Below are 18,778 nucleotides of genomic sequence, written 5' to 3' on the forward strand. Positions count from 1 at the left end.
CTGCCTCCAGGTGCTTTGGAAAATAGCTTGACTCCCTCTTCTTTATGGCAACCCCTGAGATATTGGAACACTGCTATCATGTCCCCCCTCGTCCTTCTCTTCATTAAACTAGACATACCCAATTCCAGCAGCCGTTCCTTATATGCTTTAGCCTCCAGTCCCCTAATCATCTTTGTTGCTCTTTGATTGGCTCAGTCCCAGAGATCACCATTGTCCTCTTATGAGCAAAAACCATCCTGGGCCCCTTGAAGAGATTATCATATAACTGCTCCTGCAAGACTAATATATTGATAATGATAACTATATTTAATATTATTAATAGTTTTAAATATTAGCTATTTCAAAGTTGTATGTGGGTGTACATGTTTGTAAAATCACTTGAATAGTTAGAAACATAAAACTCCAGGCTCTTTACATTTTTTCATTTCAGCTTTGAGGTTACTATTATTACTTCTTCATCCTTATGAGTGTCTGACAATAAGAGTACATACCATTAATTCTCTTCTTTCTAGCCAGCTTTTGATAGTATAGTAACTTTGTAACCTGAAGCATAGTAAGATGGATAGTTTCATTCTTTTCATTATCTTTGTCAGGCTTATATCACAGGAACATTTGGAAGCAGCTGTTTGGATTCCATCAGAGCATTAACTCCGCCATTTTCATTAGTTTGCCGTTGAAACTCATTGTTCAACAACAGAATACAGAAAACAGCAGCACTAAAGCAAGCATGGTTTACATATGCAGCTAGGGGCCATGGGTTTCTCATTGCTATTCTGCATAAACTCATAAAACTCATAGTGCAATAATTACTCTAATTACACTTAATAGGCTTATGTTTAAAAGGGAATCCAATTGAAAGTTAAGGGTCCTGCTACCAAATGAACAGCTCCTTCTGTTAGCAACCCAAAGATTTTAGGCAGCTATTCTGTCTTTCCTTTGTTAATGCATGATTGGGGGGGTAGTAAAAGGCAAAACAAACTAGAAGTAGTGGGTAAATGCAGGAGACCTATTTACAAATGAGTTTCTGGATACCCCTCCAATTCTACAAAGAAGGCAAGATAATTGTACAATATAACCTTGCCTGGAAGCACTGAGATGCTGGTACTGAAGAAGAAAAAAAATATAAGTCTTTTCTTCCTTTTGGGGGACTAATAATAGCATAGTAACATCAAGTTAAACATAAGTTTAACACACATAATTATACACACACTAACATACATGTACAATTAAATTTCAAAAAAGATCCTGAATTAAATCTTCCCATAATATCTAGATGATTTAAATAGTTTCCCATTGCTGAAAGCTGAAGCAAACGTAAAATACAGGTCTTTAGTTTGCATATAGTACAAAGAGAAGTACACCTTTCATGTAATATTAGGATAGCCTGATAGAAATAGCATAGCCATTGTTCACCTACATGGTCTGGACCTCCTGGCTACTGTTGTAAACAGAGATGTTTCTGCTTTTTTAGTCAATGGAGTTAGGTGGGAAAGGACAGCTGTCCCTTAATTAGAATTTCACAGCATGTCTTTCCCCTACCCATGAGCAAATCTGTGACTATCTCCAAACCAGATTTATTGTACTTCAGCGGAAGACCACTGACTGATAACAATGTGGCGAAGAGGAGAAAGGCAGATTGAGGTTTAACCAGCAGGGGCTGCAAGCTTTAATTAGGATGACCTTAAGTGAAGTGGCAACAGACCTTTCACAGGTGGAGAGGAGTGGCTGTCAAGGCTTCCAGCTGGGTTCCTGAAGCCCTGCTGTCAGTTTTACAAAGACCTGTCAGCCCTAAAGTTAACCAGAAGTTGCTTTCCCCCCCCCATTCCCTCACTACTACATTGAACACAGTCTGTTTCCCATTTAGCAGAAAGACAGTCTGCACCTCTTGCTTTTTGCTTACCTTATCAGTGCAGGATTCATATACATAAATATATGGTACATAGGTACAGATCATGCCTGCAGGTAGAATCTTTGTAATAAAGATAAGATTTTTAAGAATATTTTATTATGAGTACCTGGTGGCATCCTCATTGCCCATTGTTTATATCCTCCTTTGTTAAGATTTAAAACTCTACAGGAGGAGTGCATGAGTGTCTGTTTTCAATAAAGAGAGGCATGCTGCCTTGCTCCTCTGAGAAGATAATTTGGCAGAATTTGTCATTGTTTCTGGCCATCGACAGAATTGCAACATGCCCACCTTGTAAAAATGAATTAATGTGTTCCATCTCTCTGTTTCTCATTTACACAGAAATATACACAAGCAGTTTACAACAGGAACTGTTTGATCTGCAGTCATGAGATAAAGGAAAATTGTTGTGACTGAGTATTTTATTTGAATTGTGGAGTCTGAAATAAAAATGCTAATTTACTTAAGCATGCAGTTAAATAGACTTGAATGGAATGAATTACATATGGATTGTACGGTTTTTTTTGCTCTCTGTACATGATTTGGGATCATGAATTGTGAAATAACTGGCAGCTACATGAAAATCTCCCTAACCTTTGAAATCCCCTTTAGCTCTTAACTTTATAATTTTGTGAACCAGAGGAAATGCACCTGAAGGAAATTACTAAAAACAGAATTGTATAATAGCCTTTTGATTTTACAGATCTTAGCTTCTAATTTTATTTCTTTGGGGTTGATTGTTTTATTACTTTATATCTGGCTCAATTTGGGGGGAATGCTTTATGGTTTATTCTTACGTTATTAGAATTATACCATAGACATTTTATTGTCAGGATTATATTCCACCAAAAGTGTTTTCACTGTGGTGGGGTAAAAAAAACCCCCAAACAATAATAAAATAATGAAATAAATAACTAAAAACATATTTGCTTAGATTTTATTCTAATTGATTGGAAATTATGTATATTTGCTTGATAGTGGAAACCTTTCTTGGAAACCTTGAATGAACTAAGCTGGGTGACTATGTGGAATGCCGCTTTTCTTTTTAAACAGGGCGTTTCATATTCTGAATTTCCTTTGAGGGGAATTTATTTTGAAGACTATGATTATTCTTCCTATGATAAAAGAACTAATTTTTTAAGATGGAATTTCAAATCCCTGCATATAGAAGGATCTTTTTTATAATCTGTTGAACTTCCTCACTCACTTTCTTTGTCATGTTTTCATGAGCTTGAACAATTCCATCCTGTTGCAATGGAATTGACTACTGTAATTTGAACAATGTGCCGTGTGTATTTACATTTATAAAATGATAGCAGGGCATTTTCCTGTATAAAATATGGATATAAAACAGTTCCTCTTTGAATAAGTATTTCTTCCATACAGATATGAAATGAATAATAAATACTTTGTTGCAGTAGAAATACATTGTTTCTAGAAACGGGAATGGTTTGTTATCTGCATTTATTGCAAAGATCAGAGCATTGCTTCATTTTTTTTAACAAAACAGATAGGTAAATATAGCAATTCTGTTTCACAAAATTAGTAACATTTGATCTCAAATCTATACAATTTAGAATAACTGAAAGAAATAATATTTCCAGTTAGCAGATTATTCTTCATGCTAGCTCATTCTGTTTAGATTTCATTTTTTTAAATTTTTAATCTTATTTTTCTCAGTTTCTTTCACAATTCATTTCTGTTTTTGTTAGGTACCCAAAGGCCTAGCTATTCATAACCACCTTCATTGTTCCAGGCATTTTTTTTCTATTTTTTTGTTTTTGGTGACTAGACTGCATACATATCTGGCACACAACTAGGCTGCATATAATTTTGTATATTATTTGCATATTAGAAAAAAACTATTCCTCTTATGTTAATTCCTTTTAATGGATTAATCCAGAGAAATTAGTTAGGCATATTTAAGTATAGCCTATATAATTTATGAAGGCGAAGAACTATTTGAAAATTTAGGTATACAGTGAAAGCCAGTGCATATTCCAGACTTCCTCTGGAACCTTTTCAAAACTTTCCATTGACTTGTAATTTCAATCTGACAAAAGATAGGAGTTGCTAAATAGATGGGGATTAATCATATTATTGTATTTTATTGAATTAATTAAATTTTAAATATGTTTAATCAGATTTATTTTTCCCCTGAATTGAATTCTTATTGAAAATATGGTCACTGTCACATCTCTCAAAGGCAGGTGAAATCGTCTGATTTCTCTGTGTTGTGATATACCCATACAGAAGATGAGGTTGACCGAAGCAAAATACTGTTTAGGAGAAGATTTATACTGTTGTGGAATACATTTTGAGCAAATGTGATTGATCAAAACATATCTATTTGAAAACTTAGAAGGGAGGTTTTTCTCTTTGTGAAGACAACATGGAAATTAATGCTGTTGTTGCTACTGAGCATTAGGAAGTACTAAACTAAACAATTAGTATTGGGACTTATCAGTCACAGATAGTCTCCATATGCTCTGCTGGGATTTGAATTTAAAGGCTTTTGCACAGACGTGGCTACATAGCAAAGGTAGTCCTTGAGTCATGCCAACAAAATTTATGTTGCTAAATGAGTCATTTGTTAAGTGAGTTTTGCCCCATTTTACGACCTTTTCTGCCTCAGTTGTTAAGTGAATCACTGCAGTTGTTAATAACAAGTTTGTTAAGTGAATTTTAATTCCCCATTGACTTTGCTTGTCACATGACCTTGCGACACTGCAACCATCATAAATATGAGTCAGTTGCCAATTTTGATCATGTGACCATGGGGATGCCACAACATTCATGTGAAAAACAGTCATAAGTCACTTTTTTCAGTGTTGTTGTAACTTTGGACACTAAATGAACTAAATGAGGACTACCTGTACCTGGGTTGGAAAGTGTAAAATTGGGGTGTAGTTAATACAGAATAAAAGCCATTTAAAGATACAGTGCCTACACAGTTATTTGAAACTACTATTCTGAATGCATATATATATGATTGTGCTGTGAGAGAACCGGTTATCTCATTATCATCAGGGCATATTTGTTATTGCTTGTGGTTATTTAAGAAATTACTTTTGGCTTCGAGCAGACAAATTTAATTTACAGGATAGTGCAGGATTTAGGATTCAGTTCTCAATTTTTGCTTCAGAATGCACAGGTTCCCTACATATAAACTTAGCACTTCTAAAGCAGCTACATCTTTTCCTGGGGTCAAACAGCAGTTATGTGATCCTCATCAAAGTTATGTCTGCTTTAAAAAGTTGTAGATAAATGCTGTATTTGTGTTCCCAGATGCTCCAAAATGTTCTTTCAAATTATCTCATTAGGTTTAACTTCAGAATGAATGATGGGCTAATGCAGACATGTCAAATTTGTGACGTCAAGTGACGTCGCGCAACGTATCGGGATGGTTTTGCCATTGCAGGCAATGGGGTGGGCGTGGTTTCCAGATGACGCATCCGGCCCGCGGGCCAGCAGTTTGACACCCCTGGGCTAATGCTATGTTGCTTGCAAATTTTTCATTAAAATAAAGGGTGAAAAGATTCATCCAACTTCCATTCTTTAAAAAAATGCAGGTTCAAACGGTGATTTGCCCCTAGATTCACAGATCAAAGTTCTATAGCTAGAACTTGCACATATTTGCACACAAGGTGCTTTTTCAGTGTACAGATTATCCTTATTTAGTGACTGTCTTGTTTAGCAATCATATGCATTTATGACAACGATGAAAAAGTAATTTTACAACCATTTCTCCCATTTGTGGGTCGGTAAAACAATGGAAAGTTGAAGTAAGATCATGAGTACATCACGGTTTCCCTTAGCGCCCACTTTTCTTAACAACCACGTTCCCAGTCATGATTGAGTTCACTAAACATGGTCTACCTGTAGTCGGATCTTCTATTAATGTGGAAGTTATCAAACTGTTCAAAGTCAGATGATACTTATTATATGTGCAAACTGTCACTGAAGCTGCAATTCAGTACATAGTATGTTGCAGCAAGTCTGATGATAATGAATAATAAAAGGTCCCAATCTGATTTTTTAGTGACTCCGGGCAATCATGAGATTAAAGAAACTTCAGGCTGGTTCTGTGATCTCTAAACTATGGTTTGAGAGATCAAAAGTGAACATGGCGAAGAATCTCTTTTCTGTTTACTGCTCCATTTTTTCAGGAATGATCTATGAAATCATAGGTCACCAATTGATTGGGCTGAGCCTCTATCTTTCTGCTATTGCCCTTTCTCAATCACTTTCTCAATCAGCTAATAGACTGCTATAGTACAAATTCTTGCCAAAGTCCTGCACAGATTATTGGGCTTGGCATTGGTTCGAGAACTGTGTAAAAGCAATACAGATTACCCCTTACTGTAGGATGGAGAAATGAGGCTGCAAAAAGTAATGGACCCAGATTAGAGATGCATACTTTTTGAAACTACTAGCCAATACATAGTGCCAGAGATCACGTAAGTCCTTATTTTGATGCAAGCCAGGGTCATTTCTTTCAGAATAATGTACACAATAAGAAATACACATATACTAAGCAAAAGTATATTGGAGAAAACGCTGTGTAAGCAAAGGGCTCCAAATTATTCAGGCAACTGAACTGAATCATTGTGCCATAAAGAAGGGTAAACATTCACACCCACTCACATACCAAAGTTGCTATCAAGTCTGACTTGAAGTTAATCCAAGTCCTGCAGATGAAATCTTCTTTCTGAGTCTTTTCTAAAAGATGGCACATCGAATTGCAACTTTGTACCACACTACACCTGGCCAGTACCTGTTGCATTTATTCTCAAGAGTTGTAAACCCTAAGCAGCAGAGAGTAAATCTGTAAGCAATAGCAGAGTTACGCCCCAAGGTAAGCTTCATTTATAGTGACCTTGTTTTGTCTCGAACTCAAGGGCATAGTTTCGTTCCAGTGAGATAATTGGAGAGAAGTGCAACACTTCTAACGTAAATTGCCTTTTGCTTTCCAACTTAATTTTAGTTGTGTGTGTATTAGCGATCGCCTCTTGTGCTGCAGACATTGTTTTTAATAAAATAGTCCCAGGGTTCAGTTCCGTTTTTGTGAGATGTGCCGAGCTCCATTTCTGCAGAGCAAAGCAGAGCAAAGGAGTGACTTGCCCTTAGTGTCATTCATTTGCATATTTTCCTGTGCAGCCCTCCCAATCAGATCTGAAAGACACACCATACTAATTATCCTTAGAAAGGGAGGGGTTGTCATGGCAACTGAGCACTTTTTAAAGCACTAGGAATAGTGTTCATTATTGTTCAGCTTGTCTTTAGCAGTGCAAGGAAAAGGTCAGTGTGGCAGTTACTTTCCATATGCATTTTGCCTCTGAGAAATATGAATTTGCAGTGCACCCACAACGCCTATGAATTGGTGAGTGATAACTTATTTATTTGGTGTTGCAAGATGTTTCTTAACGTTTTGAGAAATTGGGCATAGAAAAGTATTTGGACAGGAGGATGCAAACTTGCAGCAGAGAAAAGCTTATCATACTAAGTTCTGTTCCTTGCTAACTCTACTCCAAGACCTTTCCTATCGTAGATGAAATTTTGATATTTATGGTGCTTTGTTTCCAGGCAGAAGGTTAATACTTTATTGCTGAATATAAAGTATTAGCATATATTTCTGTCTACTAATAATAATAGTAAGTACAGATCTCTTAATTTTCTTATTTTTTTTATCTTGACTAATGCAGTGAAATGCAGTCCAGATTTCCCAAATATTGGACTGTTTAAACTATTTTAGGGGAGAAAAAAAGGAAAAATAGTGTTACAGTTTTTAAAAAAAAACACTTATAAAAGTACTTGCATTTTTCTGTTTCCTAATATAACTATATATATATTTATGGTTATAGATAATGCATACACATTTGCACACGTTTCATGGCACTATAAAACATTTATGCTCATTTTATGGCTATTCCAAATGTGTTACTTTGACATGATTTTAAATAAATAAAAACAGAATGTATTTCAGAAAAGAGTGATAAAAAATACCCTAATGAACTTAGATTTTTGCCTGATTAAAATATATTGATCAAAATACCTTGAAAGTCCTGTGAAAAGCTACTATTTATAGTGGTCATCATTATTTGTGTATTTGGACTGTGTGCTTAAACTTGGGAATGAAGACAGTAGTGTACTCTGATAGTACAAAATTTAGCTTTTTTCTTCAAGTGTAATAAGTGGAATGTTGCATTTGAAGTATTTCAATTCGTTTTTTATGAATTTCTGCACATGTCTACAAAATATTTTAAAGAAATTTAAAAACAATTTTTGCAAGGATAGCATCAAATTCTTTGGTGTTTATTGTAAATAACGTATTTGTGATTTTCAGTTTATAGTAAGTTACAGTTAACAGGTTTTTATTTGTAGTAGTAAAAATAAAACAGCAAATACTTTTTCTTTAATGCTTACTCACAAAATTGTTAGGAACATTTATGGTAACTTGTTGCTTGATTTTACAATTCTTGATACAAATTTCTTTCGGAAAAATTGGCTAAGGTATGTAAAACACATAGCACAATCTTTTAAAATAGGAAAAAATGGGGAGTATTTCTCTATGGATGACACAATTCTTATTACGTCTAAAAGAATTATGCCCATATTTGTGCCAGTGGCATCTGATTTGCAAGTAGGATTTGATTACCTCTTGGGAATGCAGATTAAGGCACTTTATTATTCCTTAGAGATGCCATGAAATTATATCTTTGCCAAGGCTCCGTTTTACTCTGTCATTACTGTCAAGCATTTGGAATTACTAAATAGCAATGAAGACTAGTGAGTTGGGATTGCTGATTGGATTAAGCAGGATGCCTGGATTAGACAGAAAAAGACTCAAGAGGTAGATCTTAGCTCTGTAATTGTCTCCTTGGTTTATTGTTTTTGGAAGCAAGATTATTACATTCTCTTAATTAAATTTCTGTGTCTAGCAATATCTTAGTAAATAGGTGGTTCATCTACTAAATCCATGGTTCCCAAATCTCATATACTAAATATTTGTGTATAAGGTCAGGATTAAACATTCAGAAGAAAACTCTAAGTGAAAAAGTAGCACTCATCTTCTTAAGTACTGATAGCATTTAGTAGAAATACATTGTTTTACATGTTTATATTTAATGTACAAAGAGCAAAACAAATTTCACAATATTTTGAAATGTCTGGAGGCTACCCAATTTAGAATTTATTGTGTATCCTCCCTAAAAAAAGGATGGTGATGTCATACTTCCCATTTTTGAGATTACAAAAATTCATAAAAAGCTACAGTAAATTAAGGCAGCATTCTGTTTCTGCAGAATATTATGGGGAATCCATAAATGAAACATACATACACTGTCACCTTATTCATGTTCTCCAACAACTAATATACTGTAGATAGGCATCCTGATAATATGATTTGTATTCCTTGATAATGATGGATGAACGTATCTAATCTATATACTACTAAATGTCTCTTTGTTCGTAACCTTCAGATATGCAAAATGGTGCATCATAGGGCAACAATTTTTGAACCAAGATACTTCAAATGGGCTAACTTACAGAATGCATCCAAAATCCAGGACCCATGACTTCTGTGGGTTTGAAAGTTGGCAGTGGTGCTGCTGCTCAGAGGTTCAGCAAATTGGTCCTGCCCTGGCTTTTCTTTGGCTACTGGAAATCAATAGATGGTCCCAACCTAGCCTTCCAGAGGCCTGGTAGGCTGCTCCTGCCATTTGCCATTTGAAATCTGGTAGACTGGTCTGGACCCTAGTCCTCTGGAGGTAGACCAACCCCGCCATCAGTTGCTGGAGGATGGTCAGTAGCAAACAATCTGGCAGGAAGTCACAAGATGCTCCTGTTCCATTGCTTTTTTGCCCTTGATCATTCTGTTTCTCTATTTAAGTATGGAAATATCTCTGAAACGATGACCCAGCAGGTTTACGGGTTGTCTACTTTCCTTTTAAAGCTGCTCAAGATACTGGCCATCCCAATATCAAGCTGCAGATTCCCAGTTTTAACTGTGTGATGTGTACTTCTTTATGTTCTAAACTTCCCTTCATTCCGTTTCCTTGGTTGATCATCCCTGGTTCAGTATTATGAGCAAGGAAGAAAACCCTCTCCTTTTTACACCACAAGTATAATACAAATAGTCCCCATCTTACTTTCATTCGCTCAACAATTGTTACAGGTGCATTGGGGGGGAAAAAGGATGTTCAACTGATCCGTGGATTTCCAACTGTCTCACAGCATCCCCCATAGCCATGTGGTCACATTTCAGATACCCATTTTGCAAAAATGAAATTGCAAGCAAGCTGTGCTGTGCAATCACCATTTGCAACCTTCCCTTGTCTGTTTCCCACAAGCAAAATCCAAGGAAACATTGCAAGTATATTGTATATTATTCCTGCCAAAAGCCTTTCAGAGAAGGATTCTGGATCTCCTACTCCAGAGCACCTGCCACCACTCTGTAGAGCAGGGGTCCTCAACCTCTGGTCTGTGGACCAGTACCGGGCCGCGGCATGCCAGCAAGCAGTCTGCACAAACAAGCAAAGCCCCATCCATGGGATGCAGGCAGCATACAAAACCACGCACCCTCTGGTCCGCGGAAAAACCTCTCTCCACGGAACCGGTCCCTGGTGCCCAAAAGGTTGGGGACCTCTGCTGTAGAGTGCTCACCTGCAGTATTCCTCTCACACCCCTCAGCAGTCTGCCTGCACTCTCTCTCCTCAGTACCCATTTAAAGCTCTTACCAGCTTGCCTGCACCCCTTAGTGGCCCTCTCATGGCCTTGCCTTCCCCCCCACACACACACAGTTTCTGCCAGCCTGTCTGAGGCCTCCACCCACCTTCCTGCAGCCCCCACAATCCCACCTGCATTCCATAACATATGCCTGAAGAAAACCCCACCATCTCATGCTCTTTACTTGGGAGTCCCACCTCTTTTCACTTCATGATCTCCACAGTCTGGGTTTTACAATGGCAACTGGGACTGTCAGCATTTGCCAGCACTGAGCAATGGGGGTCACATGACCTCACCCTTTATGATCACTTTGCCTAGCGATGGCAATCCTGATCCCAGCTGCCATTGTAACCTGTATTCTTGCTTCCTCATGCTCCTTTTTAAAGATTTCAAAGTTGTAACTTCTCGTACGGGTTTTGTTGTACCTCCTTCATTATTTCTGAACATAATCAGCTTCTATACATGCAGGTTCTTCACATAGAATATGTACACAGAGGGATACAAAGGAAGTTAGAGAGGGCGTGAGAATGAATTTGGGCATTTGTAGCCCAGAATAAATTATAAAGAGATAATCAGTCTTAAGAACAAAGGGCTTAAGATTACATGAGCAGATTGGTATTTGTACCACCAAACGTCTCTTTGGTATCTCCTCTTTATTAACCCCTATTGCATAGGCTTCAGAAAGTTTTCCCAATCCACTGGAACAGGCTTGAGCAAGTGGAGTATGTTGTTTTGCCCACTGAATGACTCCATTAATTGAAATTAATGTTTAAAAATAATACAGCTGCACTAATGCATTTCATATGTTTAGTATCACTCTTTGACATACACTGAATCGCTTGTTTACAGATTCACAACTTTTGCAGCTAGTGAAATGCACCTGATTATGTTATGTTTTAGATGCCTGACCAGTTTGATCAGAATGTGGTTTTGAACCAGTTGTGCTACTCCGGGATGCTTGAAACAGTACGGATACGAAGAGCAGGTTTTCCTGTGCGGAGGCCATTTCAGGATTTTCACAAAAGGTAGCAGCAATATGTTTTGTTTAAGAGCAGATAAAGAAAAGAAAATGAAATAAAGCACTTAAAAATAATGTGATTGGTTTGTTTCTACAGATATAAAGTCCTGATGAGAAATTTGACTCTCCCTGAGGATTTAAAAGGAAGGTGTACTGCCCTCCTCCATCTGTATGATAGCACAAAAACTGAATGGCAACTTGGAAAATCTAAGGTAAAATAGAAATGAATGGATATGCAAAGCCAGAATAATGATTAAAGCATCTTCTGTATTAATACACAATGGGAGCTGGACATTGCCTCAGTTCCAAAGCTGGACAGCTTGTAGCAGTTGGTGCCCAGTTATCAAATAACTTTAGCTAACTATAGTAAATCATTTAATTTCTGTGCTATCCTGCACAGCATAAACACAGGATAGGTTTGCTATTTGTGGATTTTGATCTTAAGAACAGGTGAAATGAAATGTAATTCTGCTTTTAAAAAAAATTCCTAGCTAATTGAGGCATGGATGAAAAAACAATTAATCTAACTAAGCTCTGGCAATATCAGAACAAGGGCAACTAAAATATTTGTACAGTGAGCAGACTGGGCTCTTTTAATTCTCAAGTAGACAGTAGCTGAGTCCAATTAGTGGGTTCAGTCATGATCTAACACTGCTAAGAATTTTTTGCTTGTGATTTTTATATCTAAGGCAAAGAAACTAACCCAGTGTACTGCCTAAATTGGAATAAGCATTCATCCAACCCAAAATGCAGAGAACACTTCTTTATTTCCTTCCTTAATGCTCAGTAGTCTCCCTCCCGAATTACAGTATCTGTAACCCTTCCTACGCCCAGGTCACCCTATAGATCTTCCTCATGTTGAATCAACTCTTAACCCAGTATACCTGAACTGCCCTCTTCCCCATCGATCATCCAGGCTCATTGGGTCAATCCCAATCCAGTCTTGGTCTCCACATTGCCATCTCGGGAAAGTCATCTTCTGTCTTCTCCTCTCTCATCCCTACACCTTGTCTCTTATCCATTAACAGCAGTGTGATCTTTCTTTTCCATTGCAGTTATTGTTCTTCATATGACTGGGGATGATTTTACATAGTGTTTTAATCCATCCACAACTTTAGCCCATTTTCTCTTCATTTTCTTGAATGTCTCTAGCCCTGATGAGCCATAGAGAATTCAAGTGTATAAGGATGGCAGGTTGCTGGAAGCAGCACTTCACTTTCAAACACTTCCATTATTTAACATTTCAAATAATTAGATATGCAGGTACATATTTATTTAATCATAGGTATCAGCAGAACACACATTGCAAGTACGGCAGAGATATTTGCCACAACAGTGGTGCATGCAGGCTCCACATTGTCTAACCCTAAATTATATAGGAGGGTGTATTATATATGGTTGCAGAGTATGCACAATCTCAATTGCAAGGCATTAATGCTTCCACTCCCAGTTATTTCATATGAATTGTGGCCTAAATAAGCTTTTTCATATTTAAGTATGTAAGTAAATCTGCACAACCAATATATTTCTTCTGCATTCATAAGTCTTCATCTCTTAGTTTCCATATGTTATGTTATGCAGAGTTACAGGTAGCATTTGTGATATTTTTTTTCAGCATAAGTTAATGTGAAATTACTAATGACTTCTAGATATACAGTAAACTTTTCTTATTGAAGCATTCTGCTCATTAACAAGGAGGCTATGCGCATGAGAGATTTTTTTAGTATCTTGATTGACAATGACCCATCCAAAGGCTGTCTGGAGTTCAGAGATCTTGGTAGAGCAACAGAAGCCATAAAGAATTTTCATAAGTGAGCACAAACCTAATAGTGGAGCTCTTCCAGTCTCATAAACAGAAAAATGGGTCCGTCTCCCATTTATTTAGCAAGCTAGTTAATTATAGTCCCAGAGGAAGAGAGATCGGAAACCGTTTCCAATTCCTACATTTAATTCCCCAGTCTCATTTTAAGAACAAAGCAACTGGACTACTTGATAATCTGGGCTTAGATTGGTGCTTTTAAATACCAAGTCTGTAATACATCAACCTGGTTTATAATTTAATCAAGGATGAGAGGGCAGACCTGAGAAGGATTCCATGGATGAGAATCCTCAAGGGGAAAACAACTCAAGAAGCTTGGGAAATTTTGAAAAGTGAGATTATAAAAGCCCACTCTAGTATAATAGTAACGAAGAAGAAAAATAACAGCTCTCAAAAGAAACCAGCATGGCTGCATAAAGAACTCTCTGATAAATTGAAAGACAAAAAGGACAAGTATAAAAAGTGGAAAGAGGGGCACATAACTAAGGCAGAATATCAGCAAATAGCCCGAGCCTGCAAAGATGAAGTGAGGAAAGCTAAGGCTCAAAATAAACTAAGGCTTGCAACAAAAGTAAAAAATAACAAAAAAAGCTTCTTTCAACATGTAAAAAACAAGAAAAAAGTTAAGGAAATGATTGGTCCATTAGTGGGAGAAAGTGGCAAGAAGGTGACAAGCAACAGGGAGACAGCATCTCCCTGTTTTTTGCATCTGTATTTACACAAAGGGGAAAAAACAGTCTAACCCAGTGGTTCTCAACCTTTTTAATGCCGCGACCCCCAACCAATCGTAAGTCGAGGACTAAACTAGTCGTAAGTCGAGGACTAAACCGGTCATAAGTCGAGGACTAAACCGGTCGTAAGTCGAGGACTACCCAGCCGGTCGTAAGTCGAGGACTTTCCCTGCCCGGGAGCGCCACGCATGCATGGTTCCGCCCCCTGCGCCGGCCAAGGCGTAGCTGGCAAGCAGCAGAGATGGAGCAGGCCGACCACCAGCTGGCCCAGCCCAAGGGAGGTAAGGCACCCGCCGGAAAAGGGGGAAAAATGGCAGACAGCCTTGCTTAGCGACCCCCGTGAAATGGTCGATCGATCCCAAATGGGGTCGCGACCCATAGGTTGAGAACAGCTGGTTTAACCTATCAAAAAAAGTACCGTAAAAAACAGATTAGAAACACAAGTTAAGATAGACAAGAAAATGCTAAGTGAGCACCTGTCCACCCTAGATGAGTTCAGATCACCAGGACCAGATGGACTACAACCCAAGATTCTGAAGGAACTGGCAGGTGTGATCTCAGAACCACTGAATTATATCTTTCAAAGATCCTGGAGCACTGGGGAACTACCAGAGGACTGGAAAAGAGCTGAAGTAATTCCCATCTTCAAAAAAAGGAAAAAAAATGGATCCAGGAAACTACATACCTATCAGCCTGACCTCAATACCTGGGAAGATCTTGGAAAAGATAATCAAGCAATGAATCAGCGAACACCTAGAGGAAAACAAAGTCATTACCAGAAGCCAGCATGGGTTTGTCAAAAACAGATCATGCCAGACAAATCTTATTGCATTCTTTGACCAGGTGACAAAATTAGTGGACCAGAGGAATGCTGTAGATATAATTTACTTGGACTTCAGTAAGGCATTTGATAAAGTAGACCACCACAACCTACTACTTGATAAGATAGAAAAATGTGGGTTAGACAGCATCACCACCAGATGGATTCGTAGCTGGCTGACCGGCTGTACTCAGTGTGTGGTCCTCAATGGAACTGCATCTACATGGAGGGAAGTGTGTAGTGGGGTGCCCCAGGGCTCTGTTCTGGGCCCAGTGCTCTTCAACATCTTCATCAATGATTTGGATGAGGGGATAGATGGGGAGCTCATCAGATCTGCAGACGACACCAAGCTGGCAGGAATAGCCAACACTCCAGAAGACAGGCTTAAGATACAGAAGGATCTTAACAGACTTGAACATTGGGCACTATCTCAAAAATGAAATTCAATGGTGAAAAAAGTAAAGTTCTATATTTAGACAAGAAAAACCAAATGCACAGGTATAGTATAGGTGGTACCTTGCTCAATAATAGTAACTGTGAGAAGGATCTCAGAGTCCTAGTTGACAATCACTTAAATATGAGCCAGCAGTGTGCTACAGCTGCCAAAAAAGCCAACACGGTGCTAGGCTGCTTTAACATAGGGATAGAATCAAGATCACGTGAAGTGTTAATACAACTTTACAATGCCGTGGTAAGGCCACACTTGGAATACTGCATCCAGTTTTGGTCACCACGATGTAAAAAAGATGTTGAGACTCTAGAAAGAGTACAGAGAAGAGCAACAAAGATGATTAGGGGACCGGAGGCTAAAACATATAAAGAACGGTTGCTGGAATTGGGTATGTCTAGTCTAATGAAGAGAAGGACAAGGGATGACATGATAGCAATGTTCCAATATCTCAGGGGCTGCCACAAAGAAGAGGGAGTCAAGCTATTTCCCAAGGCACCTGAAGGCAGGACAAGAAGCAATGGATGGAAACTAACCAAAGAGAGAAGCAACCCAAAACTAAGGAGAAATTTTCTGACAGTTAGAACAATTAATCAATGGAACAACCTGCCTCCAGAAGTTGTGAAGGTTTTAAGAAGAGACTGGACAGCCATTTGTCTGAAATGGTATAGGGTTTCCTGCCTCAGCAGGGGGTTGAACTAGATGACCTCCAAGGTCCCTTCAACTTTATTATTGTTGTTGTTGGATTAGGGTTAGGGTGCATCTTCTTGTTTTACTAGGGAGCCCATGAATTAAACTGTGTAAGAGATCCCTGAAGTGATGCTGATGGGGAAAAAATGAACATGACCAAACATAAGGAGTCCCAAGTTCAATTTATTCTATGGTATTATGGTCAGCAAAATTATTATTTCCACAAAATGCTGGCCAACTATTTAAAATGTACTGGACTCTTTGGGGGAAGAATGGGGTAAAACATCCAGTTAGTATAATTTTTAATTATCTGGCTGAGCATTTATTTGATAAAATTGTTTGCATCTACTTTCAAGCTAGATGACAGAATCTATTGAGACGAGAGAAGTGATGTCTTGAGGTATTATCTGGAAGACTTTTGAGCCTTTGGACCCCAAGGAAATGAACAAGGTCACTTGCAGTCTCAGTTCTGCCACTTATCAACTGGACCCACACCCTTCCTGGTTAATTAAACAGCCAAATGTGGGGTTGGGAGTTGGATCTGGGTGTAATCAAATCTCTTTGAGAGAAGGAAAGCTAACAAAGGTCCTTAAATTTGTACTGTTTTATCTACTTTTCAAGAGACCAGGCCTGGATCCAACAAAAGTGGACTATCTATCTATCTATCTATCTATCTATCTATCTATCTATCTATCTATCTATCTATCTATCTATCTATCTATCTATCTATCTACCTACCTACCTACCTACCTACCTACCTACCTACCTACCTACCTACCTACCCATCCATCCATCCATCCATCCATCCATCCATCCATCCATCCATCCATCCATCCATCCATCCATCCATCCATCCATCCATCTATCTATCTATCTATCTATCTATCTATCTATCTATCTATCTATCTATCTATCTATCTATCTATCTATCTATCCATCTATCTATCTTATAACTTCCCTTTTGATGGAAAAGGTAGTGAGCTAGAGTTGCAGAGGGCTCCAGAGAATCTGGACCTTGGAAGTTTGAATTCAGACCTGAACATGAGACAGAAATTATTGGTAGCTCTCATGAATTACCTTCCTATGGTTTAGATGGTGGTGGTATAGTGATTCCTTCCCTCCATAGATCTCACGTTGGCTTTTGACACCTGTAAGGATTCTGGACCACCTGTAAGGATTTGGTCATGAAGAATAGTTTTATAGCAGTTACACTTTTTCTGACCAAGAAGCAAAAGGTACTATGGGGAGGGAGAATTTGACCCCCCTGAGCTTTTTGCTATAGAATGCCTCAAGGTCCATTCCTCTTCCCTATCCTGTTTAAGATCATCTGCCAGTTTACGGTGAAATATCCATATTCTGTTGATATTCTGTTCATATCGATATACGTCTCCATCCCAAGCCCATTAGGAAATGCAGTGAAAAGTATATCCTGGTTTCTGGAGGCTATCAAGGTTTGGATGGGAAACTCAATGCAAACAAGATGCAGTGCCTGTTGATTCAGAGGCTGGTTGATTCCAGAACTGTGCCATCTTTGACCTTTGGTGGAGTGTACTTCCCTGGAAAGAGCAGATCTGGGATTCTTCTGGGCTCATGGTTCCTCCTTAAAGAGCCAGGAGGCTTTTGCACAGCTCTGGTTGATGTGTCACTTGTGGCCTTACCTAGAACAGGATGCACTGAAGATTATTACTAATGCCCGTGGCATCTCTTGATCAGTTTACTATAACTTGCTGTTGCCCGTGAAGACTGCCCAAAAACTTCACTGGCAGATACCGTATTTAGTGGTTGGTCTTTGTAATGCCATATTATATTTTTCTGCATTAGATGCACTGCCTACCAATAGGTTTCTAAGGACAATTCAAGGTACAGGTTGCTATGTATAAAGCCCCAAAGGGCTCTAGGTCTGAGTATCTTGGAGATTGCTTTTCCTCAATAGTTTCTGCCCATTCTATCCAGACAATTAGGATATGCCTGCTGAGTATTGCCACCTACCAGGAAATACAGAATGATGGGGACCAAATGATGAGCATTTTCTATAGCAACCACCATCCCCTGGAACATTTTTCCACTGAAACATATTTAGTTCCTACCTCATGGCTTCTGGAATGTGGTGAAATTGTTGTTGGGTTTTTTTGGAGGCTTGGCATATTGTGACACCACTTCTTAATTTTAATATTATAAGTTAAATCAGCATTAATTTTCAATTTGTAAATTGTTTTTAACTTCTGTAACCTCCTAGTCTCCAGCTAATTTCAGGGAGATTGGATAAATGTTGTAAGTAAATAAATAACACTTCAATCCACTTTCCCCCCCTCCCAAACATTGAAACTTATTTGCAATAAATACAAATTAATTAAAATATGTTTGAACACATTTTCAGGTATTTCTGCGTGAATCTTTGGAACACATGTTGGAAAAACAGCGAGAAATAGAGGTTGGCAAAGCAGCCATGATCATCCGAGCACATGTCTTAGGCTACATGGCACGGTAAGAAACTAGGAGTTGTACATTATTGAGCTGAACTCAAAAACATGTAAGTTAGTATAAACTCTGCAGGTTGCAGGTTTGAATTTCTGAGGCACAAGATTAAAGCAACATTTGAATTTTGGGGGGGGGGATGTC

General features: G+C 38.3%; 1 protein-coding gene across 1 annotated transcript in view; it reads left to right on the forward strand.

The window, feature by feature from the left end:
- MYO10 (myosin X) overlaps positions 1-18,778 on the forward strand; it is a 106,055-nt gene that overhangs the window by 62,197 nt on the left and 25,080 nt on the right. The window contains exons 19-21 of the mRNA XM_029283541.1: positions 11,534-11,658; positions 11,749-11,863; positions 18,537-18,643. Coding sequence (XP_029139374.1) covers positions 11,534-11,658; positions 11,749-11,863; positions 18,537-18,643 — 347 coding nt within the window. The remainder of the gene's footprint in view (positions 1-11,533; positions 11,659-11,748; positions 11,864-18,536; positions 18,644-18,778) is intronic.

The sequence above is a fragment of the Protobothrops mucrosquamatus genome, unplaced genomic scaffold, assembly GCF_001527695.2.
Source record: "Protobothrops mucrosquamatus isolate PMUCROS unplaced genomic scaffold, P.Mucros_1.0 scaffold126, whole genome shotgun sequence".
In the NCBI taxonomy this organism is placed as follows: Eukaryota; Metazoa; Chordata; class Lepidosauria; order Squamata; family Viperidae; genus Protobothrops; species Protobothrops mucrosquamatus.